Below are 25,450 nucleotides of genomic sequence, written 5' to 3'. Positions count from 1 at the left end.
CAGAACTTAGTACCTTCAGTTTTATTTCCTTGAGCTCAGTTAATCTTAACTGGTTATGGTATCAGTTGATACCAGTAAGGGTAATTTTCAGGAGAATTAGAGCCACAGAACTTAAGCCTCCTTCTAGAGCTTAGACCACTAGAGGTAGCCATTAGCCACCCTCCTCTCTCTCCAGTTCCACTGCCATCTTTAACTGGGAAGACATGAAACAATAAGTAATCTATTTAACAGATACTTAGCAGTTTCTATTTTGTATAGAGCACCTAGTGGGAAACAGCTTATCTGGTACAGAATAAAGTACCACGTAATGCCTCTTATATTGCCGTTTATGTTTTCATGGTTTTTATTAGCCCTTCAATTGGATATCATCTTTGACTTCCAGAAGCTTATAGTCTAAGTGGGGAAAATGGACATATGCAGTGGACCGTAATTCAGGACATGAGGAGTGGTGCTGTTGATCAGCAGCCAGCTTCAGGATTCCAGAGTGGAATCTTGATGCTATGGTTTGTGTGATCAGTGCTGTGTGTTTTTTTTGCTTTGTTTTGTTTTTTATATTTTTGGCTGCGTGGGGTCTTCGTTGCTGCGTGCGGGCTTTCTCTAATTGCGGCGAGTGGGGGCTACTCTTCGTTGTGGTGCGCGGGCTTCTCATTGCAGTGGCTTCTCTTGTTGCGGAGCACGGGCTCTAGGCGTGCAGGCTTCAGTAGTTGTGGCACATGGGCTCAGTAGTTGTGGCTCGCGGGCTCTAGAGCACAGGCTCGGTAGCTGTGGTGCACGGGCTTAGTTGCTCCGCGGCATGTGGGATCTTCCCGGACCAGGGCTCAAACCTGTGTCCCCTGCATTGGCAGGCAGATTCGTAACCACTGCACCACTAGGGAAGTCCCAGTGCTGTGTTTTAAAGCCCAGGAAACTCCATTTCATGGTTCTGTGGTTGTCCACTGCCATTTCCAGACTTTGGATGCATCTGACAGCGGGAAAGTAGAAGACAAAGTTGGGATTGGTTGGTACAAAATTACAGAATGCTGAGGAAAATTATGCCCAGGATTCAAATTTAAACTCAGTTAGCATTTTTTGAAATAGTAGACTAGGTTCTTTCTCCTACGTCATGTAATATTCTTAACTATCCTGCGAGGTAGGTAGTGCTGTTGCCATTTTCCAGATGAAGAAATTGATATTCAGGCACGTTCAATAATATGCTTAAGTTTATATACCTAGTAGGTGGTGGGGCCAGGATTTGATCTCTACTCTTAGGCCCAGCAGTTTTTGTATTTAGCTATGTTGCATTTAATTTGTAGGCCATGGAAGTCTCTTTCAAAGTGTTTTTTGTATTTTTGGTTTTTGGTTTTTGTTTTGCTGGGGAGGTAAATGGTCACAATAGAGTTGTGGTTCTAATGTTTCTGAAGAGGCCCCTTCTCTGCCCAAATGCTCCCAACCACTACTCACACAAGTGGGCTCAACTTCATGAAACGTTGTTTAATCTGTCGGAAAGGATTTTCCTTTTGATAGTGTATATGAAAGTTCCTGTCATTAAGTTGGCGTTTAGTTATTGTTTCCCAAACTTATGAGTGAGTCATATAAACTCACTACACTGTATCCCTACCTATATAATTATTCCTACACTAATTTCTTCATTTGCCTATTTCTGTCCCCAGATGGTAAGTGCAGTAAAACTCTTTGGACAAGCAAGATGGTATATACAGAGCAGTCCAGTATAATTGCTTTTTTTAAGGTACACATGAGAGGGGCAATTGTGAGAGGAATGGATAATGGAAGAGATGGAGCCATCTGATTCTTACTCTCTCCTCCCAGGTAGAAATGATTGGGCAGATCAGTGGCACGTAGCTGAATGCTTTTTGTGGCAATGTTTAAAGGTCCTCTGTCTCATTTTTTATCCCCAACTCCTTTCCTTCCCTAGTCATCTTCAGGCAGGCCGTGAGAAGCTGCAGCAATGTCTGATTTTGTGGAAAGCGAGGCCGAGGAGTCAGAGGAAGAGTACAATGATGAAGGCGAGGTGGTGCCCCGGGTCACCAAGAAATTTGTAGAAGAGGAGGATGACGGTGAGGAAGCCCCAGCTCAAGCTTCTCCCCAGTATTGCTAAGCTTTGGATAGTTGGATTCTTGCTGATGAGAGGCTCAGGCTGAGCACAGAAGTTATCACACATGAGGTACCAGCTTGAGAATTTTCAGTCATTCATAGAAAATATTTACTGAACATCTGTCTGCTGTATGCCAGGCACTGTACCTAGAACTAGGAATACAACATAAAGTCCCAGCTATCGTAGAGCTTATATTAGTGGGAGGGGACAGACAGTAAACCAATAAATAAATACATAGGTAATGTTTCGCTCTTTTAGAGACTTAGCAGTGTTGGTATTTATGTACCCACTTTCCAAGTTCTCTGTCCAAATCCAACCATTAGGATCATCAGCAGAGTGCAACCATGAAATTGCTCTAGAGACAGAAAGGAAAATGCAAGCTTCATGAAAAGCATTATGGATGAAAGAAGGAATATAGCTACTGAGTTTATAAACTGAGAGGAAAACAAAGGTTACTGGTGGCTGTAAAGCCTCTAGTAATGATTTTGACAAGCCAAAGTAATTAGGAAGCTCATCTTGCCTAAATACAGATGGTGAATGTGGAAAAGAGATATTCTTTTCCAGAAGCCGCTCTAAGTCAGTGGTCATGTTTTTTGTATCTTTAGATGAGGCAGAAGAGTTAACATGGCATCCAGGTCATTAGGTTCAGAGCAGATGAGAAATAACAGTTAAGCAGGTGGCCCTGCCCCAGCCCCAGCCTATTTCCCAAACTGCATGCCTCAAACATGCATGTTTTCCAGATGAGGAGGAGGAGGAGGAGAACCTGGATGATCAGGATGAACAAGGAAACCTGAAGGGCTTTATCAATGACGATGACGATGAAGATGAAGGGGAGGAGGATGAGGGTAGTGACTCTGGTGATTCAGAAGATGATGTTGGCCACAAGAAGAGAAAACGCAGTGAGTAGCCTCTCCTTAGGTCAGGTGAGGATGGGGTTTAAGTCATAGTGGAGAAGGGGCCTCCCCATCACCATGGGCAACCACTCTGTCTTCTCTAGCATCTTTTGACGACCGCTTGGAGGATGATGATTTTGATCTCATTGAGGAGAATTTGGGTGTCAAAGTCAAAAGAGGAGTAAGTGCCCTTTTTGTCTCTGTCCTTGGGGGTGAAGGAAGAAGCCCTTGAAATTCAGCGACTCTGGGGGGAGGAGGCATATCCAGAACAGTTTGGGGAATGTCAGCGGGGAGAAAGTGGCTCAGTATCACTGTGCTGTAGAGCCAGTTCTGGGTGCCTGTTAAAGGCTTGTCAAAGTTTCAAGGGTGGGCCTTGGGGCGTACTTGATGTGTTCTTTCCCATCTCCCTTGTCAGTATAGCTGGGGTGGGAAAATAGGAGTGAGACTGGAGAGTAGGGATCCTTATGCCAGTTCCCTCAGACCCTGATGAGGCAGGTTTTCCACCCCTAGCAAAAATACCGACGTGTCAAAAAAATGTCAGATGATGAGGACGATGACGAAGAGGAATATGGCAAGGAGGAACATGAAAAAGAAGCTATTGCAGAGGAGATCTTTCAGGATGGGGAAGGGGAAGAAGGGCAGGAGGCCGTGGAGGCCCCCATGGCTCCTCCAGAGGAGGAGGAAGAAGATGATGAAGAGTCAGGTATGTGGCATTAGGCAGGGAAGCCAGTTTGGGGCGGGGTGTTGGGATTTCCTACCCCGAACAATAGAATGGGAGACCATTGTTCAGCTACTGGCCCCCAGCATTTGACACAAAGAAGGTCCTTTTCAGGAATCTGTCTCCCCTTCTCCTTACCGACCACTCCTACAGTAGGAACTAAAGCCATTCAGTCCTGGCTCATCCCCTGCCTCTGGGCACTAACCTTTCCCTTCCCTATCCAGACATTGATGACTTCATTGTGGATGACGATGGACAACCACTGAAAAAACCTAAGTGGCGGAAAAAGCTTCCTGGATACACTGATGCGTGAGTGGGGTCTGGTGCGAGGTGGTGATAAGGGCATCTGAGTGGACCCGGGCAGGAAGGAGGAGGTCAGAGGCCTCTGCTAAAAATGGAACAGTCAGCTCTCAGCATTTTACTTCCCTGCCCGTAATATCCTTTACCAGGCAGTGATGTCGGACTGTTTCTAGAAGCTTTGATAGCTCTCTCAGCATTCAAGGGCCGTGGTGGGATGAAGGTGGAGGCACACACAGGCAAGGATCCAGCCTCTCTCTTCCACCTGCAGCTCCATGTTCATTTGTTTATTTATTAGTCTTCTAAATATAATTTTGTTAGAAGAAGGCTTTTGCCCTGAGGGAATACTATAATGTCTTAGCAGAAGATGGATCTACTGAGTGTGACATGAAACCATGTGCCTGTTGCTGTTTGATCCTTGTCACTGGCACGTGCCAAAGATGGGCTTTTTAATCTCAATAAATAATAGTTTCCCCGGGCTTCCTTGGTGGCGCAGTGGTTGAGAGTCCGCCTGCCGATGCAGGGGACACGGGTTCATACGCCGGTCCGGGAAGATCCCACGTGCCGCGGAGCAGCTGGGCCAGTGGGCCATGGCCTCTGAGCCTGTGCGTCTGGAGCCTGTGCTCCTCAACGGGAGAGGCCATAACGGAGAGAGGCCCGCGTACCGCAAAAAAAAAAAAGTTTCCCCAGAAATATCCCCCAGCTAAGCCTTTCCTCCACAGTGAATATGCTTTTTTTGTTTACATTTCTCTTAACCTTTTTAGTCCCCTTGGGGTAGGTACAGGATCTCTGCAGGGGCTGCATTTGTCTCCTCTCACTGGAATCTGGGCCAACTGCCTTTTGCTCTCACCCACAGTGCCCTGCAAGAAGCCCAGGAGATTTTTGGTGTGGACTTTGACTATGACGAATTTGAGAAATATAATGAGTATGATGAAGAACTGGAGGAAGAGTATGAGTATGAGGACGATGAGGCTGAGGGCGAGATCCGAGTGCGCCCCAAGAAGACCACCAAGAAACGTGTGAGCCGCAGGAGCATCTTCGAGATGTATGAGCCCAGTGAGCTGGAAAGCAGCCACCTCACAGATCAGGACAATGAAATCCGAGCTACTGACCTGCCTGAGAGGTTCCAGGTAAGGAAGCACCAGTGTCTGTCCTGCTGAACTGTCATCAACTGCCCTGAGCCTCCTTGGTACAAGAGTTATAGCAGAGAAACAATCTAGCAACAATCTTAACAACAATGGTATATAGGGGGACTTCCCTGGCGGTCCACTGGTTAAGACTCCATGCTTCCACTGCAGGGAGCGCGGGTTCAATCCCTCGTTGGGGCAGCGCAGCCAAAAAACACCAAAAAATGGTATACAGCAAGTCGGCTTTGAACCCCATCTGACCAGGCGTACAGGAAGTCTAGCTCAACATAGACTCTCCAGTGGCTTATGGTTTCTTGAGCAAATACACGACATGCCTACTTCTTGCCAGACAACACTCTTCCGGGTACTAGAAACGTGTGCCTCTGGAGCACACGTTTTTGTCCAGAAGTAGTGCATGTTTTTGCTACGTGAGATACAAGATAAAGTCAGTCTCATGCTGATGCCTTATCCCCTGCAGCTCCGTTCCATCTCCGTCAAGGGGGCTGAAGATGATGAACTGGAAGAAGAGGCTGACTGGATCTACAGGAATGCCTTTGCCACACCAACCATTTCTCTGCAGGTACCCCAAAAAAGATGCTGTATTTTGACATGAACCAGAAGCTACTTCATTAGGATGGGGAGCTGCTTCTCCCCTGCTCCAAACATCTGTGGGCCTAGTATAGAATAGCATGTGTGTGCGGGTATGTGAGGGAGATTTTTCTAGATTTAATCTGAGAAGGTCATCCTGTGACAAGAAGCAGTTTTGTGTGTGGTAAGACAGAGCAAGTAATGGTGTCGTTGCTGTTTCTTTTTTCTTCTGACTGTAGGAAAGCTGTGATTACCTAGACCGAGGGCAGCCAACCAGCAGCTTCAGTCGAAAAGGACCCAGCACAATTCAGAAGATTAAAGAGGCCCTGGGCTTCATGAGAAATCAGCATTTTGAGGTAGCACCTCAAGCTCTAGTCGCCCACTGGTTAGAATTTCAACTGGGGGTGATGGAAAAGGTGGCTACCTAAGTCAGGTGGGGAGCCCCCTTCTGTCCACAGCAGTGGTCCCTTGACTCAAGAAGCGTGAGGACCATAGACTCTAGCGATCCAGAGAACAGTGCTACCCCGTTTGCAGCATTATCTTCTCCTGTTGGGGGTGGGTGGGGGAGAGCATGTGTCCTGATGGGGCTGTGAGGGAGGCCAAGCTTCCTACTGTTGAATTTCCTGGAGCTGTTTATTCCTCTAACAAAGGGGGTCCTTGCAGATCTTTCCTCTCTGGCTGACTGCCACCTCCTTGCCCCTCTAGGTGCCTTTCATTGCTTTCTACCGGAAGGAGTACGTGGAGCCCGAGTTGCATATCAATGACCTGTGGAGGGTGTGGCAGTGGGATGAAAAGGTAATATAGGGATCCATGCCCCTCAAGGGGTTGAGGGCTGGACTGGGTACTACCACTACTGGCACCCAAGTTCTCCTGTACATATCAGGTGGCAGCCCAGACCCTGTCAGGCTTCCCCCAGGGTCTCCTGGTAAGGAACAGCATGGTCTTGGGTGTCCAAGGCTGAATACCATCCCTTACTCCTGCTTTGTCTTGTCCTAGTGGACCCAGCTGAGGATCCGTAAGGAGAACCTAACACGGCTGTTTGAGAAGATGCAGGCTTATCAGTATGAGCAAATCTCTGCTGACCCTGACAAGCCCCTTGCTGATGGCATCCGGGCTCTGGACACCACCGACATGGAGAGGTAGCATATGCAGGATTTATTCCATTACAGGGAGCCCTCACACCAAAGCCAGGCCCCTGCCCTTCCACCCCCACCCCAGAGCAGCATAACCTTGCAAAATTCTCAGCACGGGACCCGTTCCTTAGAATCCCAACTTAGCAACAAGTCAAAAGTGATCTTTCTGACAGGGAAATTCCTGTTACTTATCCATCTTGGTATAAAAGGTTAAGAGGATCAGATAGTCATGTTTGCTTATTTATATGTTCCCCGTGTGAAAAGCTACATGGGAAACCAAACTACAACCAGAAAGTAACTTGGTGAGCCTGGAATCAGAGAGGGGTGTGGGAGAGGAGCAGATGATTTTAGTGGCCAGCGGCATGAACCTGGGAAAGAAGGACAAGGACTGTCTCAAGGACTCTGAACCGGAGACATGCTGCCTCATCTGCCTCTCCCTTTTTGTTGCCATTTCTAACAACCACCAGCCACCACTTATTTGACATATTCCTCCTTTAAGATACCTTGATTGCAGTTAAGTCATGGTCTGGGGCCAATGCATGTCTTTAATAATTGGAGAATATAGGTACTCATCCTAGTTGGGATCTTGCCTCATGGGAATTGGACCTCTTGTAGCAAAACTGGGGTATACCCTTCCTCTGTGACAGTTGAGGTCTTATGTCCCTTCCCTCCAGGCTCAAGGATGTACAATCAATGGATGAACTGAAAGATGTCTACAATCATTTCCTGCTTTATTATGGTCGTGACATCCCCAAGATGCAGAATGCCGCCAAGGCCAGCCGCAAGAAGCTAAAGCGTGTAAGAGAAGAGGGAGATGAGGAAGGTGAGTGTTGGAAAAGAAAACCTAGAGGCTTGGTGGCCATGGCCTTTCCAAGGATCCCCTTGGCCGATTACACTTCGGGGCTTCTCTACATGTGTCAGATCCTTGGGAGTGATTGGAAACCGGAAACCAGAAGACTAACTCACGTTTTCTTCCCAGGTGATGGTGAGGAGGCAGAAGATGAGGAACAGAGAGGGCCAGAGCTCAAGCAGGCTTCCCGCCGAGATATGTACACCATCTGCCAGAGCGCTGGGCTAGGTAAAAACGAGCTGTATACGTTCCCCAGTAGTCACTGGTAGGTAGGAAGAGGACCTAAAGGACCTCTGAGTGAGTCACCAGTCCACTTTTAACACTTGCTACCATGACCCACACCCACGCCACAGGAATGGTCCAGCCTCCCATAATTTCTGAAGGAGTGGGAAACACACGATCAGAGAGAGGGAGTTCATCCTATCTTTGAGAAGTTCTTTTACTAAACGGTAACTTCCACCTTAGTTCTGACCCCAGTAGTCACATAGAAAATTTCTACTTTTTCTGCTTTGTGACAGCCTGTTAGGTATTTAAAGTCAGCGTTTTCACTGTTCACTGTAAGACATCCTGCTCCTGCTCATTTGTGATCCCTTTAAAGTCTAATGCCCAGAATTGCTGCTCTAGACTGAAAGCCAAGAGGTTACTGGGCCCAGCTGTTGGCTCACCTTCCACCCTCCTGGTTTGCTTTAGATGGCTTGGCCAAAAAGTTTGGGCTTACTCCTGAGCAATTTGGGGAAAACCTCCGGGACAGTTACCAGAGGCACGAGACAGAGCAGTTTCCTGCAGAGCCCTTGGAGCTGGCCAAGGATTATGTTTGCAGGTAGGCGTTGCAGTAGGTGGCTGGCAGGAGGAGGGACCTGAGGGCAAAGATGTCGTCATCCTGCAGCTCCTCCATTTTCCCTACAGCCAGTTCCCTACATCAGAAGCTGTGCTGGAAGGTGCCCGCTACATGGTAGCCCTGCAGATTGCCCGAGAGCCCCTTGTCCGGCAGGTGCTGAGGCAAACTTTCCAGGAGAGAGCCAAGCTCAATATAACCCCCACCAAGAAAGGCAGAAAGGTAAGCCAGTTGAGGGGCTTTGATCTAGCATGTGGTCCAGCTCTGTTTGATTGAACTGAGTTTCTTGCCTTCACACTTAGCTGAGCTGTCTGCCTGAGAGCAGAGAGTCAGTCTTTTTTCCAAGGGTCAAGCCCAGTCTGTCTGTTGACTGATGATTCCCTCTTGTGTACAGGATGTGGATGAAGCCCACTACGCTTACTCCTTCAAGTACTTAAAGAACAAGCCTGTTAAGGAACTGAGAGATGACCAGTTCCTCAAGATATGCCTGGCTGAAGATGAAGGGCTGCTCACCATTGACATCAGCATAGACATGAAGGGGGTGGAAGGGTAAGCAAAGCTCTGGGCTGGGGGCTCTTTGGGAAGGGCTTGGTCAGTAGTCTGTTGGAAGGAGGGGTCCCTCAGGAATGTGAACCACACTTTCAGAACTGAGCAAGCCACCGTCCCTGGCTCAGTCACTCCCAGTGTTCAAGGGCATTTGGCCGTCACCTTTTCTCTGTCCCTGACACCACAGTGTTGTCTCTCCTCAGCTATGGCAATGACCAGACGTATTTTGAAGAAATCAAACAATTTTACTACCGAGATGAGTTCAGCCACCAGGTGCAGGAGTGGAATCGGCAGCGGACCATGGCCATTGAGCGAGCTTTGCAGCAGTTCCTGTACGTGCAGATGGCCAAAGAGCTCAAGAACAAGCTGCTGGCCGAAGCCAAAGAATATGTCATAAAGGTGAGGAGAGGAGCTCGTGATCTTTAGTCCCATGATTTCCCCAAGCTAGAGCTGAGAGTGAAGGCACCCCTTAATATCTGTCCTGTAGCTAATGGGGAAACACTGGGGGCAGGCTTAGTGTAACCTGAGAGGGAGTGCAAACAAGGTCACGGGTCACTCCAAGACCTCCCCACTTGAAGAGCCTCTTCCCTCCCTCCCCCACTGCATACACATACTCTTTGTTTATACGACTGGCCTCTGTGTACTCTCCTATTTCTAAAAGCAAAGTACGCCTTCAGGTTGTAAGCGTGCTGAGGGCTAGGAATGTGCATGCATATAAATATGACCTTTGCAAATGTGTGCCTGCATCTGTTTCCTTAACCTACTTGGCGGGCCTGCTGTACATAGTGACTGGTGTGCCTCCTCCCCAGGCCTGTAGTCGGAAGCTCTACAACTGGTTGAGGGTGGCACCCTACCGGCCGGATCAACAGGTAGAGGAAGATGATGACTTTATGGATGAGAACCAAGGGAAGGGCATCCGAGTCCTAGGCATTGCTTTCTCCTCTGCCAGGTAACTTTCTGTCTGGCATCACCCCTTATCTGTCTCCCTAGTCTCGTTCTTCTCTTACTCATATCCTCATATTGCTGATTATCACACGGTTCTTTTTCTGTTGGGCTGGCAGAGATCACCCTGTGTTCTGCGCCTTGGTCAACGGTGAAGGAGAAGTGACAGACTTCCTCCGGCTGCCTCATTTTACCAAACGGCGAACTGCATGGAGAGAGGAAGAACGGGAGAAGAAGGCAAGTGACTAGGACAGGTTACCAAGTGTACATCTTGAGCACATCTTATAATTCAGTGGGGATAAGAGTTTATGGTCTATGTATATGTATAACTGATTCACTTTGTTATAAAGCAGAAACTAACACACCATTGTAAAGCAAATATATCCCAATAAAGATGTTAAAAAAAAAAAAAGAGTTTATGGCCTAAGCAACGTCCCGTGCAAGACCCTGATTATCTCTGACTTGGTCCCTGACCTCTTAAGTCCTGGGATAAGTCTCACTTCCGTAGGCAGTAGATGGCACTCAAGTTCTAGTGCAGAATTTCCTTCTGGCTTGAAGCCAGTTCCTAGGCCTTATGTGCTTCTGGGAGCTGCCATAACTGCCTCTGTTTTTACCAGCATCTGGGTCAGCTTGTTCCAGGAGCTGAAAGCCACTGTGGCATTAAGCCAATCTTTTCTCTGCTTTAGCATTTGTGTTTCTACCAGGGAAAGTGAAATTTGAATTCATCTCGTGTATATGCTTCTGATTTTTTTTTAGCATAAAGGTATCTTTCAATTTTATTGACAGAGCTCCATTCTAAAAAATAATTTTCAACAAACAGCTCTTTAAAAAAAGAAAGAAAAATCTTAAAGTGGAGATTAGAATAGTCTTGACTGCCAGGCAGTGGTTTATGTTAAAAAAAGACCTAAGTATGTTTAGTTAACCACAACTCAAGTATAAGCCAGAAGTGTAATAATCTTAGGAAATATTAACAGAAGTACAATGTTCAAACTAGAGGTCCTAGTCCCCTCGTTTTGTCTTCCAGTTTGACAAAGTGTGATGCATCATTGTTCTGTGGTCTTGTAAGGTCTCAAGCTACTTAGGGAGAGAGAAGTGCTTGAAATCTCCCTATCCTCAAAGTCCTTCAGCTCCAATTTTCTTTCACTCCAGGCTCAAGACATTGAAACGCTAAAGAAATTCCTCCTGAACAAAAAGCCTCATGTGGTGACAGTTGCAGGAGAGAACAGGTAGGGGTACCAGGGGATTGGGCCAGGCCTGGCTTAAAGTCACTCATCCTTTATTGTTGAATCTGCTCTGTCCCTGTTACAGAGTAGGCATGCGCCTGTGTAGAGCCTTGGTAATATCCCCATCCCCAGGGGATATCCCTGGGGATATTGCACCTCTTTGTCTTCAAAGCTCTCTCCTCCCCCACTCCCAGCCATGAGATTGTTCATCCCTGAGAAACTGTCCAGAAATATCCCTGACCAGCACCCCTCATTCCTCCAGGGATGCCCAGATGTTGATTGAGGATGTGAAGCGCATTGTGCATGAGCTCGACCAAGGTCAACAGCTGTCCTCTATTGGGGTGGAGCTGATTGACAATGAATTGGCCATTCTCTATATGAACAGCAAGAAATCAGAGGTAATGCTGGAGCCCCACCCTTAGGCCCTGCACAGGCAAGAGCTATCAATCCCAGAGAGTTGGGGAAACAAAGATTATGGGGGCACAGGATTGCACCTGTTCACTTACCTATGCAGAGGCTCTCCATTGTGCCAGTCATGGTTCAGATGGGGAGCCCCAGAGATTAAATTGGTCCCAGGAAAAATGGTCCCAGAGAAGAGAAATTGACTTAAAAAGCCAGGCGGTTTGGATTTCCTCTTGCTGTTAGAGCTGAGGAGACTTTATGGCCCTGCTGACCCTTGTTTGACTCTAGGCAGAGTTCCGGGATTACCCTCCTGTGCTGAGACAGGCAGTCTCCCTGGCCCGGCGTATCCAGGACCCTCTGATTGAATTTGCCCAGGTTTGCAGCTCTGATGAAGACATTCTGTGCCTCAAGTTTCACCCCTTGCAGGTGAGTAGAATTTGACAGATAGGCCCAAGTGGACAGAGTGGCACAGTAACCTTATCCCTGCCTGCTGTGTGTCGACAGGAGCACGTGGTGAAAGAAGAGCTGCTCAATGCCTTGTACTGTGAATTTATCAACCGAGTCAATGAGGTTGGAGTTGATGTCAACCGTGCCATTGCCCACCCCTACAGCCAGGCCTTAATTCAGTATGTCTGTGGCCTGGGACCTCGAAAAGGGACCCATCTCCTAAAGGTAGGATTGGGTTGAATCAGAAAAAAAGAAAAGTTCTATTTCATTGAAACTTTACTTTGCCAATATGCTTTGACAGGCAGACCAAGGTCAGAGAGGTAAAGGCACTTTACCTCTTGCCTAGAGTCATGAAGCTAGAGAGAGTCAAGAGACTTCAAACCAGGTGGCCACAGTCATGGTCTTCACTACTGTACAGTGGTGGCTCATGGAAAAGATAACCTGAGCCATGATTTAAAAGAGATGGAGGAAAGCGAGAGTGTACTAGACACAGACCTCAGGATAGTGGGGGTTATTTGTTTTTTTATATGTGTGTGTGTGTATATACGTGTGTGTGTGTGTGTGTGTGTGTGTGTGTGTGTGTGTGTGTGTGTATTATTTATTTATTTTTGGCTGCATTGGGTCTTTGTTGCTTCATGCAGGCTTTCTTTAGTTGTGGCGAGCAGGAGCTACTCTTCGTTGTGGTGCGCGGGCTTCTCATTGCAGTGGCTTCTCTTGTTCCAGAGCTCGGGCTCTAGGCGCGCGGGCTCAGTAGTTGTGGCACGCGGGCTCTAGAGCGCAGGCTCAATAGTTGTGGTGCATGGGCTTTGTTGCTCCGTGGCATATGGGATCTTCCCAAACCAGGGCTCGAACCCGTGTTCCCTGCATTGGCAGGCAAATTCTTAACCACGGTGCCACCAGGGAAGCCCAGGATAGTGGGGGGTTTTTCCCTAGTGGAAAAAAGATTTCAATACAGAGGAGGGTATGTAGTGATCTTCAAGAGTATTTGTAATTTTTTTTTTCTTAATATGGGGTGGCTACTTGACTGTATCATTAACTTTGAAGCAATACGTTAGGTATGTAATATCTTCGCTTGGCATAGTGTAGTCTTTTAACATAATTTTTTTAGTAGCAGTTAGTATGGTGTAGTGCTCAGTTAGATATCGGGGTGTGGCGGCAAAATTTCCATCATGGAGGGTTTCCCAGAGACCTGAAAGCAGGCTGGGAGGTGGGGCCTGCCTACTGCTCCAGCTTACTCCAGTCTGCTCTTCTAGATCCTGAAACAGAACAACACCAGGCTGGAGAGCCGGACCCAGCTGGTCACCATGTGCCACATGGGTCCCAAAGTCTTCATGAATTGCGCTGGCTTCCTCAAGATCGACACGGCCTCCCTGGGGGACAGGTGATGCCCTCTGCCTGGGTGGGCCAAGAGGAATTCTCTTGGGCTTTGCTTTGGGGATTCAGGGATTAGGGCTGTCAAAGGGCCACAAGCTGTTTAAATTAGGAAATGTTTTAAAGCAAAGGTGAGGAACCTTTATTTAGTCAAGAGCCTCTGACCTATGGAAAAGATCAGTTCAATTATGTGAAGCTTTTTTGTGAGAGAAACATAAAAAGAACCAACTTAGTTTATAAATTAAGGACAGAAAACATAAGACTTGGTTCAGTAAACACATACTTGTTCTGTTGTTAATGGTTTGTTGTGGCTAGATAAGGGTGGGAATAGAAGGGGCAGTGGAGAAGCAGTGTGGGGGTCTGAGGCATAAGGAAGGGGGAGAGAGATTTGGTATGTTTTGAGATGATGTTATTGAGAGAAAGTTCTATTCACTTGGACTTTGGACTTCACTATTGACCTCTTCCTCTCCAGAAGTTATCAACTCAGTCTTTGGAGGATCTTTTCCACGGGCACATAGCTCCTCATTCAGTAATGGAAATCAGTGGGGAAATAGGCTTCAAGTTCTAAAACTTCATTTTCCACCCAGCTTTGCTGTAACACTCCACGAATAACATAGGTCCATGTGAGTGCACGGGCAAGACCAGCCTGGGAAGGCTTTATGGGGGAAAGTAGCTGTCAGCAAATTCTCAAAGGTCTTCTTCCCCCTTCTTGTTTTATCTTATTATAAGACTTATATAAGTTCATGATATAAAATTCAACATATAGAAATATTATGCAGAAAGTGGAAGTCCCCCATAATCCCACCCCCCAGAGATAATTACCATAACAAGTTGATGTATACTACAACTTTTCTAAATTTTATTTTTGCTATGCATTTACTAACTACCCATTTACTACAAAAATGGGATCATACGGTTCATAGTGTTTTGCAGTGCATTTTTCACGTATCAATATATTGTGGCCATCTTTCCATGTCAGCACACATAGATCTACCTCATTCTTTTTAATGGCTGTATAGTATTCCATTGTATGGAGGTACCCTAATTTATTTAACCAGTTCCCCATTGGTGGACATCTGGGTTGTTACTAGAAGCTTCTCGTTATATATCCTGCCCCTTTTCTGCCTTTCCTTCAGCACTGACTCATATATTGAAGTCCTTGATGGTTCCCGAGTTCACCCCGAGACCTATGAGTGGGCCAGGAAGATGGCAGTGGATGCTCTGGAATATGATGAATCAGCCGAGGATGCCAACCCTGCAGGGGCCCTTGAGGAGATCTTGGAAAACCCAGAGCGACTCAAGGACCTGGACTTGGATGCCTTTGCAGAAGAACTGGAGAGGCAGGTGGGTGACAGTGTAGAAGGCCTGGCACAGAAACTATCCCAAGTGGCCTAGTTGAGAGGAGACTTAGGCAGCAAGTCCTCAGAGAAGCCCTAATAGTGTTAGTGTAGGAGACCTGATCCTTCTCCCTCCCCGTGCTGTACTGGGTTTCTCAAGGAAGTTTTCAGTCTGCTTATTAAGGAGCCGAGGACGTCTCGGAGACTGCTGTAGTCATTGTTGGGGGCACATTGCGAGGGAGCTGGGAGGGGGTGAGTAGCGGGGTTTCCTTCTAGGCCCTCTTTCCTCCTTTCCAGTGGTGCGGTTTTGCATTTGTCTGTTTTACACATTGGGGTTCCGTGAGGCATTTTTATCAGAACAGTGTTCCGTGGCTAAGAAAAAGTTTGAAAACCTCCTTTAGTCCTTTAGTAAATGTTGGGGGGATAGAAGAGAAACCCTGACAGGAGCCAACTGGCCTACTTCTTTCATTGAAACCCCTGATGGCTCAGTTGGGGAGCAGTTGCAAGGCTCTTCTTGACGGGGGCTTCTTCCCCAGGGCTATGGTGACAAACACATCACTCTGTATGACATCCGAGCAGAGCTGAGCTGTCGGTATAAGGACCTCCGGACAGCCTATCGCTCTCCCAACACAGAGGAAATCTTCAATATGTTAACCAAAGAAACACCAGAGACCTTCTACATTGGTAAATTCTGTGTCTGTTTTTTAGCCGGAGGAGGATACATAGGGGTGAGGGGATGCGTTTACTGTACACATTCATACCAAGCAACAGTTCCAGCAGAATGAGGCAGGTTTGTACTGTAGGTGGGAAAGACCAGGGAAACTTTTAAGAAGATTATAGCGCCCTGAGCTGGAAGTCAAAGCTGAGTTCAAGGTCAGATTATGCTTTTAACCTGCTGCTGTGGGGTCTTCATGGGGTCAGTCTTATGGCCTCATTTTCCTGTCATCAAATGAGGGGAAGATCTCCCTTTTTGAGGATGTGAAGGAAATCAGTGGAGATGCTCTAGGACAGAAGTTCTGTCATTAAACGGCTGGTGGGAAGGAGTTACCTCTCCCGTTCTCTTAGCCTGCTTCCTGTTCTCTTCTTCCCTTCCCTCTCCTCTCCCCTCTCCCCTTCCTCCAGGAAAGCTCATTATCTGCAATGTCACTGGCATCGCCCATAGGCGTCCACAGGGTGAGAGCTATGACCAGGCAATCCGCAACGATGAGACAGGGCTATGGCAGTGCCCCTTCTGTCAACAGGACAATTTCCCTGAACTAAGCGAGGTACGTGCTGCATTGTTACCATGGTAACTCTGAATTTCCTCTATTGAATGGTCTCAGTGCCCTAGAAAGGAACCAAGAATGGGGATAGTTTAGATGACACTTTACCAAGTGAATACACAAAGGAAGAGGGCTGGAATGCATATAGGCCTAACATGAAGTCCCTCTGTATGCTAGTCAGAAATGATCTATGTGTTTTTTTCTGTTCTCGCTCAACCCTTAATCCTTGTTTCCCATTCTCTGAGGATGTAGCTCAACCAGAGTAGAGACAAGAGGATATATGCATTTCTCACATACAGTGTAGTTAGGCACTGTGTCCCTATGCTAGTTAGAAGGTATCTGTAAGGCTCCCTTCAATTTTTTCATTGTCCACACACATCTTAATTTTTCCCACATTCTTCTAGACATCATCTGCTTTTCTCATGGTTAGAACTCATAAAAGCCATCCTGAAAGCTTGTTCTGGATCCTCAAATGTTATTTAGGCAGACTGTAAAGTAGACAGTTTCTTAACTTTACCCAATAAAAGAAGCTGGTGAGATTTGTCCAGGTTATAAAAGAGCCAAGGTGTGCCTGGTTCACTGAAATGAGTTGTTCTGAGGAGACTGACAGAGATATTTCACAGAGATGCCCACTAGGTCAGAACAGAATGGGAGGGAGGGGCTTCAGTTGTAGCTGGAGGGACATATAAATTAGATTAACATAAAAAATTGGTCTGATGGCCAGTGGTGCCAAACATGAGTTATGAGTCAAGGAACTTTGGGAATATTCAAATTCTGTGTTGCTGGGTGACTAAGTCGTTGTGTTCTCACATCATGATGCCAGTGTCAATGGTAAAATGAATTACAGCACTCCTGGCAGCTCTTTTCTGAATGTGTGATCTCCAGAATCTTAATGATCAAGCTCCTCTCCTGATGCCCTCTTTAGGTCTGGAACCACTTTGACAGTGGTTCATGCCCAGGCCAGGCCATCGGTGTCAAAACAAGGCTAGACAATGGTGTCACTGGCTTCATCCCCACCAAATTCCTCAGCGACAAAGTGGTAAAGCGGCCGGAGGAACGAGTGAAGGTAGGTGAATGACTGGGGTAAGGCCCCTGGTGCAGTTTTCAGCTGCCCAAATCAGGCTGGCTTTGGGCTGTCCCCACCAGCAGTTAGGCTCTGTTCCCAGTGGCTCCTGGTGGGGAGCATTTCAGGAGGATTTATAACCAGTTGAGTGAAGTCAGGGCGAGAACCGTCTGTCTGAATGAGGAGCAGCTTTTGTGCCCTGCCTTTGTGAAATTTCATCAAATTGCCGGCCCTTTGAGAGAGGGCTCTCTCTTCCTGCGTGGGAAGCTGTGGTTTAGTCCGGCGGGCAGGAAGCAGGGCCCAGCATTACATGCTGTGAAGCAGAAAGGCTAAGCTCCCTTTCTGTTCTAGTATTCTCTTGTCAGAGCTGCCATTTATTCTGCACACACTAGATACCAGCCCTTGACATTTACATATGTTGACTCAAATCTCACAGCCTGATGGGGAAGGAAATACTACTTTCTCTTTTCAGAGAAATTTGAGTGCCTTTTCCAGGATCAGCTGGTTTGTTAGTGATACAGCTGGTACCACATCTGCCAAATTCTCTGGTTCTAAGTGTTGTGAACCCCTGAGCCTATGGACTTAGGAAGGCTGGAGAAAGACATTCCGAATACAGGCATACCTGATTTTATTGACCTTTGCAGATACTGTTTGTTTGTTTGTTTGTTTTTACAAATTTAAGGTTGGTAGTAACCCTGCATCGAGCAAGTCTATCAGTACCATTTTCCCAACAGCATTTGATCACTTCGTGTCTCTGTGTCACATTTATGTGTGGTAATTCTCACAGTATTTCAAACTTTTTCATTATATTTGTTAGGGTGATTTGTGAACAGTAGTCTTTGATGTTAGTCTTGCAAAAAGATTAGGACTCACTAAAGGCTCAGGTGATGGTTAACATTTTTAAGCAATAAAGTATTTTTTAACGAAGGTATGTACATTTTTTAAAACATAATAGTGTTGCACCCTTAGTAGACTACAGTGTGAACATAACTTTTATATGTACCGGGAAACTAAAAAATTCTTGTGACTCACTTTATTGTGATATCTGCTTTATTGCGGTGGTCTGGAACTGAGCCTGCAATATCTCCAAGGTATGCCTGTAAATGAAGCTAGGGAGATTTTCAGAAGGAGAGCCATGCAGATGACTGGGTTTTGTCACTCTTTAGACAGAAGGGCTCAAATCAGGGGTAAAGTACAGAAAATAGCTACTACTTTGCTTTCCCTCCAGAAAGGGCAGCCAGACTTGGATCACATCCTAGCAGCAATAATTAGGCAGCTTTATGAGAAAAAGGGAATATTACCAGTGACAGAATATGTCCCAGGAGGCTTCAGTTGGTTTTTCTGCCTAGAGTGGGAGGCATCAGTACAGAGCACAGACTATAGTCTGCAGACGAAACTGAACTCTGAACTCCTGCTAATCTGCCACTCAGTAGCTGGCTGACTTTGGGCAGTCACTCCACCTTTCTGCCTGGACTTTGCTTTTCTCACATGTAAAATAGGGCATCGGGCTAGACCATCTTTGTCCCTTCCAGCTCAAATGTTCTGTGGATCTAGGTGGGAATGACTGTTCACTGCCGCATCATGAAGATTGACATCGAGAAGTTTAGTGCAGACCTGACCTGCCGCACCTCAGACCTCATGGACAGGAACAACGAGTGGAAACTGCCCAAGGACACCTACTATGACTTTGACGCTGAAGCAGCAGACCACAAGCAGGAAGAGGACATGAAACGGAAGCAGCAGCGGACCAGTGAGTGTGCCCATGACCATGCCTGTGCACCCCAAGTCCTGGCAGCTCTCCCTCTGCAGGATGCACTGCTGACTGCTCAGCTTCCCAGTGGGAGTGAGTGCTCAGCTCTGAGGTGCTGAGACCCAGAGGCATCATAAAAGGGAGCCATTGGCAGGGCTGGAAGCTGGGGTCTTCTTGGGTCACATTTTCTTTGCTAATGCACTGTGACTCTTAAAGCTTCATTCTCTCAGCACCCAGGGGCCCAGGTTAACATATCGTTCATATCAGAGAATCCAGGCCCAGAGAGGGTGAAAGAGTCTCAGAATTCAGTAGTGGGTCAGAGATTAAGCCATGGCCTGTCCCATTGATGTTGGCTCCCAGTCCCATCACCTGATCTATACTTCTTTCCTGCTCTCTTCAGCATATATCAAGCGAGTGATTGCACACCCGTCCTTCCATAATATAAATTTTAAGCAAGCAGAAAAAATGATGGAGACCATGGACCAGGGTGACGTGATCATCCGACCGAGCAGCAAGGGTGAAAATCACCTGACAGTGACCTGGAAGGTCAGTGACGGCATATACCAGCACGTGGATGTGCGGGAAGAGGGCAAGGAAAATGCCTTCAGCCTGGGAGCCACCCTGTGGATCAACAGTGAGGTGAGAGGCAGCCCCTGCCTGCACTAGCATCCCCACTCCTGCTTCCAGAAACAAACCACTTTCACCTTAGTTACTGGTATGCATTGTATTTTAGCTACACAGAGCAACAAAACAGGAGGTTGGTTATGAAATGAGTAATTTGATATCAGTTTTGTATATTTTGCACTTCTTTCCCTGTTCTCCAGATTTTAAAATAGACTAGAGAACCGCTGGAGGAAGAGGAGAAAATACACATGCAAGCGCTTTGTGCACGACACACACACACCAAATTTCTTTGTCCTGTTTTCAGTGGAGAGAAATTTTATGAAGCCCCCTATTGTTCCCAAGCACTAAGGGAGAACTAAAGTTATGAATTAAAGGATTTTGTGCCTTGTAAGCTAATAAATCTGGGCATGACTCAGACAGATAGATAAATTGAGGGGACTTTGCAGCAGAGTGAGGCTGCAGCAGGGCTGGGAAGTTCCTCCCCTCCAGTGGGTTCTCTTCCAAGTGGATTTGATGAAAGGCTGAATCTCAGCTCTGGATATGACAGTCGGGGCCTTTTTCTTCCCACAGGAATTTGAAGACTTGGATGAGATTGTTGCCCGCTATGTTCAGCCTATGGCGTCCTTTGCCCGGGACCTTCTGAACCACAAGTATTATCAGGACTGCAGTGGTGGGGACCGTAAGGTGAGCCCAGGGCCCTGCAAGGGATGACACCTCCCAGTCACTTACGGATGTATGGTTTCCCTTCAGTGTAGGGGATGCTCAGCTGGTGAAGGAGGTGTACATCATGTGTGAGCCAGACATTGTGTACCAAGCATGCTGCTATCCCAACCTCTCCCCCTCATTCTACCCCCAGAAATTAGAGGAGCTGCTCATCAAAACTAAGAAGGAGAAGCCCACCTTCATTCCCTATTTCATCTGTGCCTGCAAGGAACTGCCCGGCAAGTTCCTACTGGGATACCAGCCCCGGGGTAAACCCAGGTGAGCACTGGTGCTGAGAAGGTGCTGCCACTGGGGTCCACAGATAGGCTAGCAGGCCCCCAAACAGTACTCTCTCTGGTTCTGCTTGACTGCCTTTCTCCTCTTATCTGTTCAGAGTGGAGGTGGAGGTTGGAGGTGGGGAAAGAGGGTGATGATTTAGAGGCAAAAGGCAGACTGAATAAGAAAGGTTCTTTAATCAACCCTGTGAAAAGGAGTTCCCTTCACCTCTTCTCCCTCCCAGAGAGTGATAGAAATTACCAGACACTCTCTCCACCTGACTGGCAAAGATGGGGGCCAACACACTGGTCACTCCTTCCACTCTCTGCTTCACCCTCACCAGGGCTTTTCAGCACACGGTGGCTCACTGTTGCTGTGGTGAGCCTGTGCTGAACGGGGATAGGTCAGGAAAGCATCTCTTCCAGTCATCAACCTGCTCCGCTCCCTTCTGTGTATGACTGACAGGCTGGCCTTCCTAGGTATTCCTCTATCCCAAAGGAGTCCCTCCTTTGTTCACCCTGCATCAGACAAAGTCTGATTTCCTTAGGCCTGCTTTCTTTGTGTCCCTTACCCAGACTGATAGCCATACTAGCCTTCTCTACTCCCCGATCCTCCCTTTGGTCCTTGGCCACAGCTTGTGCCTTTCTGCTCTTAGTCCTGTACTGCTCGCACATGATGCACAGTGTGGGCTCTATTAGGAGGGGCTCAGAGGCCAGAGGACAAGAAGCTCTAGACTCTGGACCCTGCACCATCGTGGGCATTTCTGGAATATTGTGCTTGTTTCTGAGAAGCCTTTTCTGACTCACCAGCATGCTTCCAGAAGATGGCAGCCAGGGCCATGTGGCGGTTGGAAACTATCCCATGAGCAACAGTTGAACAAACAGGGGACTTTAACCAGGAGCAGAGGCAACATGATAGCGTCCCTTGGAAAGGGGTACAAACTCCTTGTGGTGCAGAATGAACAGCAGTTGGGTAGAGGATCTAGGAAGCAGGTTCCAGCTTAATATGAGTCAGCACATTGCCGTACTTATTAGCGTTGACTGTTGGCTGTTGACAGCTGTCCTTTATTGAGCACAACCTGTTTTAAGTGTTGTGATAAGTGCTTTATGTGTTGTCTCATTTATTCCTCATACCCACGCTATAGGTTTAAGTGCTGTTATCCTCATTTTACAAATGAGGCCGAGATTCAGGTTTAGTAACTTGGTACAAAGCCATATAGGTGATGAGTGGCAGAGACAAAACTGGAACAAGGACTGGGTCTGAACCCAGAGCCCATCCTCTGATCCACTCTCTGCTCTGGCAAAGTGTTAAATAAGGGCAGACCAACCACCGTCAAGAAGCACTTCCAGATTCCAGCTCGTGGGGAGCTGTGCTTTGCTGCCCTGGGAGGCCCCTCCCAACCCTGACACTCTGTGATCTCAGTAACCCTCACCTGCAGTGTGCTGCCAACATACTGCAGCGCAGGACGGTGGCCCAGCCCCCAGCAAGGCTTCTTCCGGCAGCCTGAACATAGCACACCAGGGGCTGCTGACTCCTGGCGTTGCCTGGACTCTGCTGTGCCCTCCTCACCTCACCCAGAGTGCAGCCTCCTTTTACAGGGTCAGGGACTGGCTCTTTTATCTCTCCTTTCCCCCAGCACCCAGTGTGGCTACTTCACATGGTGGAAATCTGCTCTGGCCGCTCTCTTACAGCTGGCCACAAGTGGTATCTGATGCACGTTTCCTCCCAAAATCCCAGGATAGAATATGTAACAGTGACTCCAGAAGGATTCCGGTACCGGGGCCAAATCTTCCCAACTGTGAATGGCCTTTTCAGATGGTTTAAGGATCATTATCAGGATCCTGTACCAGGTGAGTTCTACTCTCTCTGACTTGTGGAGTGTGGTTGAGGGACACCTAAGTGCTGAGTCAAGATAATCACTAGCCTTCTACAGGAGGGGCTGGGGCCTAGGCTGTCATTGTAGTTCTCTTAATTCCTATTCCATCTTCCACTTTGCCTGTACAGCTTCCCTATTTTTTTTTAATTTATGTATTTATTTGGCCACACCACGTGGCTTGTGGGATATTAGTTCCCCGACCAGGGGTTGAACCCATGCCCTCAGCAGTGAGAGCACAGAGTCCTAACCACTGGACCGCCAGGGAATCCCCCCAGCTTCCCTTCTTTCCACCCACCTCAGTACCTCTCCCAGCCCCCCAGTTGTAAAACCAGAAGTAGGTTTCTGGTGAGACATAATTTGGGCCATTTCTTACAGGCATCACCCCCAGTAGCAGCAGCAGGACCCGGACACCTGCCTCTATCAATGCTACCCCAGCCAATATCAACCTTGCAGGTAAGGAGCTCGTGCCGGGGACTGGGGGTAAGAGGGATGGAGCTAGAAGGACTGTCACCTCTAACATGCCCATCTCCCACCTCTGTGTGCTTACAGATCTGACACGGGCTGTGAACGCCCTGCCCCAGAACATGACCTCACAGGTGTTCAGTGCCATTGCTGCCGTGACAGGACAAGGCCAGAACCCTAATGCCACCCCGGCGCAGTGGGCCTCCAGCCAGTATGGCTATGGCGGCAGTGGAGGGGGCAGCAGCGCTTACCACGTACGTGGCTTGGGGAGGAGGCTCCCTGCAGAGGGTGGGGAAGGGTGAAAGGGAACGGTCATCCTTTACCAGCCTGTGTCCATAGACTGGCCTCTGCAGTGCCCACCACGAGGGCCTTCCTAAGGAGAGGATGCTACCACAGCATTAGGAACTGTCTCCAGCAGATGTTCCTTTTTCTCAGGCCCATTTAAGGGGAACGGGAATGAGAGAAGTTCTGACCTTTCCAGAGTCTTTTGGGATCTTTAGAATCCTCAAGCCTCTAGCAACCTCAAGTGGTCAGGGGTGCACTGTGTTGTTGTGCCAGGTCCCATCGTGTTGGCCTGCCTCTGCTGCTCAGAACCACACACTGCTCAGGAGAGGGTCAGCTGGAAGGCTCTGGATGGAGCCCAAATTTTCAGCTTGCCAGAAATTCACAGAAAAACCAAATAAGCACAAAACCCGTCCCGATTCAACTGTTCACCTTTCTCCAGGTGTTCCCGACGCCAGCCCAGCAGCCGGTGGCCACGCCACTAATGACCCCCAGCTACTCCTACACAACCCCAAGCCAGCCCATCACCACACCACAGTACCACCAGCTACAGGCCAGCACCACCCCTCAGTCTGCCCAGCCCCAGCCCCAGCCCTCCTCCAGCTCCCGGCAACGGCAGCAGCAGCCAAAGTAAGTATACAGATGGTGGCACAGAACAGGTTATTAGTAGAGGGAGGTGCTCTGGATCTTCTGACAGCCATGGCCCAGGTGATGTCCCAGGAGGACTACTTTCTGGGAGAAGAGGGAAGAACACAGTGTGGCAGCAGGCCATGGCTGCTGTCCATAGAGGCGAGGTCCATTTCTGCAAGAATGGATGCTCACCAGTGATTGCTGGGAAGGCTTTCTTCTAGAGAGTCCCAGTCTCAAAGGCCCTTGTTCTCCCTCCCAGGTCCAACAGCCATGCAGCCATCGACTGGGGGAAGATGGCGGAACAGTGGCTGCAGGAGAAGGAGGCAGAACGGCGGAAACAGAAGCAGCGGCTGACACCTCGGCCCTCCCCCAGCCCTATGATCGAAAGCACCCCCATGTCTATTGCTGGCGACGCCACCCCACTCCTGGACGAGATGGATCGGTAGGGGGCCTGCTCCTAGGACTCTGGTTACCTCTGAGGCTGGGAGAGGCCTGGCTGCCCATTGCCTCACTCCTTGCCCCTCCTTTTCTGTCCATAAAGTGGAGTGAATTGACGTTCTCTTGGTGGTCAGCCTGGATGGGTGACAGTCTGGATGACCTTGCACACTTGAGCTCAGTGTACGCTAGGCAACAATACTCCCACTCCAGGTCCTCACCGACCACCTGTCCTGGGACCAGGCTGGGAAGGGAGTGTGGCAGGGAGGAAGAAGAGGAAGAAGAAAATGAGAGTGGAACAGTTTTGTATTCTACTCCCTACAAGCCATTTTGAGCTTCTGCTCTCACCTGACTCTGGGCTGTGACGGAGCACCAGCTCAGCACGTGAGTCTCCCCCAGCTCTCGTGGGGAGATGAATGCTATTTATTCAGTTTGGGACAGGAGAGAGGAGGAAAGGTATTTCTGACCGATACCAACAGCTTGGGTGGCTATCAAAGCAGGATCACAAGGGACGTAGGGGAGCAGTGCTAACCTGCCCAGCCCCACCTGGCTGCCCCTACCCCCTGCTGCCACGCTTCCTGCCCGTCATTTGAATAAACAGTGTTTCTACAGAGCACTTGGCAAAGCCTCTCTCCAAGTCTCCAGCTCTTGAGGGGGAGCTTTCAAAGCAGTGTTTGGAGCTCTGAGGGCTCCCTTGACTCCCTCTTCCAGGCCATCAGAGAGGCAGGGACTTAGAGAGGAGCAGGTGGCTTCTGTACCATGTTGCCTAGGGTCACATCCCTGTTCCACTTCCCAGCCCTGTGACCTTGAGCGAGTTCCTGTTGTCTCTAAGCCAGCTTTCTTATCTGTAAAATGGAGATGATGATACCTAGCTCAGCAGGGCAGCTGTGAGGACTAAGAAAGAATGTGTGAAGTGCTAAGTCCAGTGCCTGGGACCTCATCAGGCCTCAGGAAATGTTAGCAGCTGCTATTACACTCACACACAGCCACCCCATCCACTGTGCCTTCTAGTCTTTTCTGGCACATGGGAGAAAGGCCACAAGTCAATCTGGGTGTCTCCACTTGAACCCTGCACCTCTCTCTCCCCTTTTTGCCGGCTGGGCCTTGGTCTCTGACAGTACCTCCACGTGAGTCAAGTGTATCTCCCCCAGGATGGGCGCCCCACTCACCTGGTCCCACACACACACAAAGCCCTGACGAAGAGAGCTGACTAGTCGCTTCCCCCAGCCCCATTGCCTCTTTTGTTCTGGACTGATCTCCCTGTGTTTCTTCACTAGGGCTTCACCT

General features: G+C 48.4%; 1 protein-coding gene across 1 annotated transcript in view; it reads left to right on the top strand.

Moving 5' to 3' along the window:
• Positions 1 to 24,761, top strand: part of SUPT6H (SPT6 homolog, histone chaperone and transcription elongation factor) — a 31,492-nt gene extending 6,731 nt beyond the window's left edge. Inside the window, exons 2-37 of the mRNA XM_082679224.1 lie at positions 1,913 to 2,054; positions 2,833 to 2,991; positions 3,090 to 3,166; positions 3,496 to 3,688; positions 3,928 to 4,012; positions 4,857 to 5,130; positions 5,606 to 5,707; positions 5,955 to 6,071; positions 6,421 to 6,510; positions 6,712 to 6,854; positions 7,523 to 7,671; positions 7,828 to 7,926; positions 8,389 to 8,518; positions 8,605 to 8,755; positions 8,928 to 9,082; positions 9,283 to 9,478; positions 9,889 to 10,028; positions 10,141 to 10,258; positions 11,171 to 11,247; positions 11,507 to 11,642; positions 11,935 to 12,072; positions 12,151 to 12,318; positions 13,347 to 13,474; positions 14,601 to 14,808; positions 15,338 to 15,485; positions 15,924 to 16,066; positions 16,989 to 17,129; positions 18,681 to 18,876; positions 19,277 to 19,515; positions 20,071 to 20,184; positions 20,357 to 20,481; positions 22,216 to 22,328; positions 22,730 to 22,807; positions 22,904 to 23,070; positions 23,541 to 23,728; positions 23,988 to 24,761. Of these exons, the coding sequence (XP_082535350.1) occupies positions 1,946 to 2,054; positions 2,833 to 2,991; positions 3,090 to 3,166; positions 3,496 to 3,688; positions 3,928 to 4,012; positions 4,857 to 5,130; positions 5,606 to 5,707; positions 5,955 to 6,071; positions 6,421 to 6,510; positions 6,712 to 6,854; positions 7,523 to 7,671; positions 7,828 to 7,926; positions 8,389 to 8,518; positions 8,605 to 8,755; positions 8,928 to 9,082; positions 9,283 to 9,478; positions 9,889 to 10,028; positions 10,141 to 10,258; positions 11,171 to 11,247; positions 11,507 to 11,642; positions 11,935 to 12,072; positions 12,151 to 12,318; positions 13,347 to 13,474; positions 14,601 to 14,808; positions 15,338 to 15,485; positions 15,924 to 16,066; positions 16,989 to 17,129; positions 18,681 to 18,876; positions 19,277 to 19,515; positions 20,071 to 20,184; positions 20,357 to 20,481; positions 22,216 to 22,328; positions 22,730 to 22,807; positions 22,904 to 23,070; positions 23,541 to 23,728; positions 23,988 to 24,174 (5,181 nt within the window). The 5' untranslated portion in view covers positions 1,913 to 1,945 and the 3' untranslated portion in view covers positions 24,175 to 24,761. The remainder of the gene's footprint in view (positions 1 to 1,912; positions 2,055 to 2,832; positions 2,992 to 3,089; positions 3,167 to 3,495; positions 3,689 to 3,927; positions 4,013 to 4,856; positions 5,131 to 5,605; positions 5,708 to 5,954; positions 6,072 to 6,420; positions 6,511 to 6,711; positions 6,855 to 7,522; positions 7,672 to 7,827; positions 7,927 to 8,388; positions 8,519 to 8,604; positions 8,756 to 8,927; positions 9,083 to 9,282; positions 9,479 to 9,888; positions 10,029 to 10,140; positions 10,259 to 11,170; positions 11,248 to 11,506; positions 11,643 to 11,934; positions 12,073 to 12,150; positions 12,319 to 13,346; positions 13,475 to 14,600; positions 14,809 to 15,337; positions 15,486 to 15,923; positions 16,067 to 16,988; positions 17,130 to 18,680; positions 18,877 to 19,276; positions 19,516 to 20,070; positions 20,185 to 20,356; positions 20,482 to 22,215; positions 22,329 to 22,729; positions 22,808 to 22,903; positions 23,071 to 23,540; positions 23,729 to 23,987) is intronic.
• The last annotated feature ends 689 nt before the right edge of the window (positions 24,762 to 25,450 follow it).

Source organism: Grampus griseus, assembly GCF_964374135.1.
Source record: "Grampus griseus genome assembly, chromosome: 20".
Lineage (NCBI taxonomy): Eukaryota > Metazoa > Chordata > Mammalia > Artiodactyla > Delphinidae > Grampus > Grampus griseus.
The sequence above is the reverse complement of the archived record's forward strand: the minus strand, read 5'-3'. Positions and strand labels throughout refer to the sequence as shown.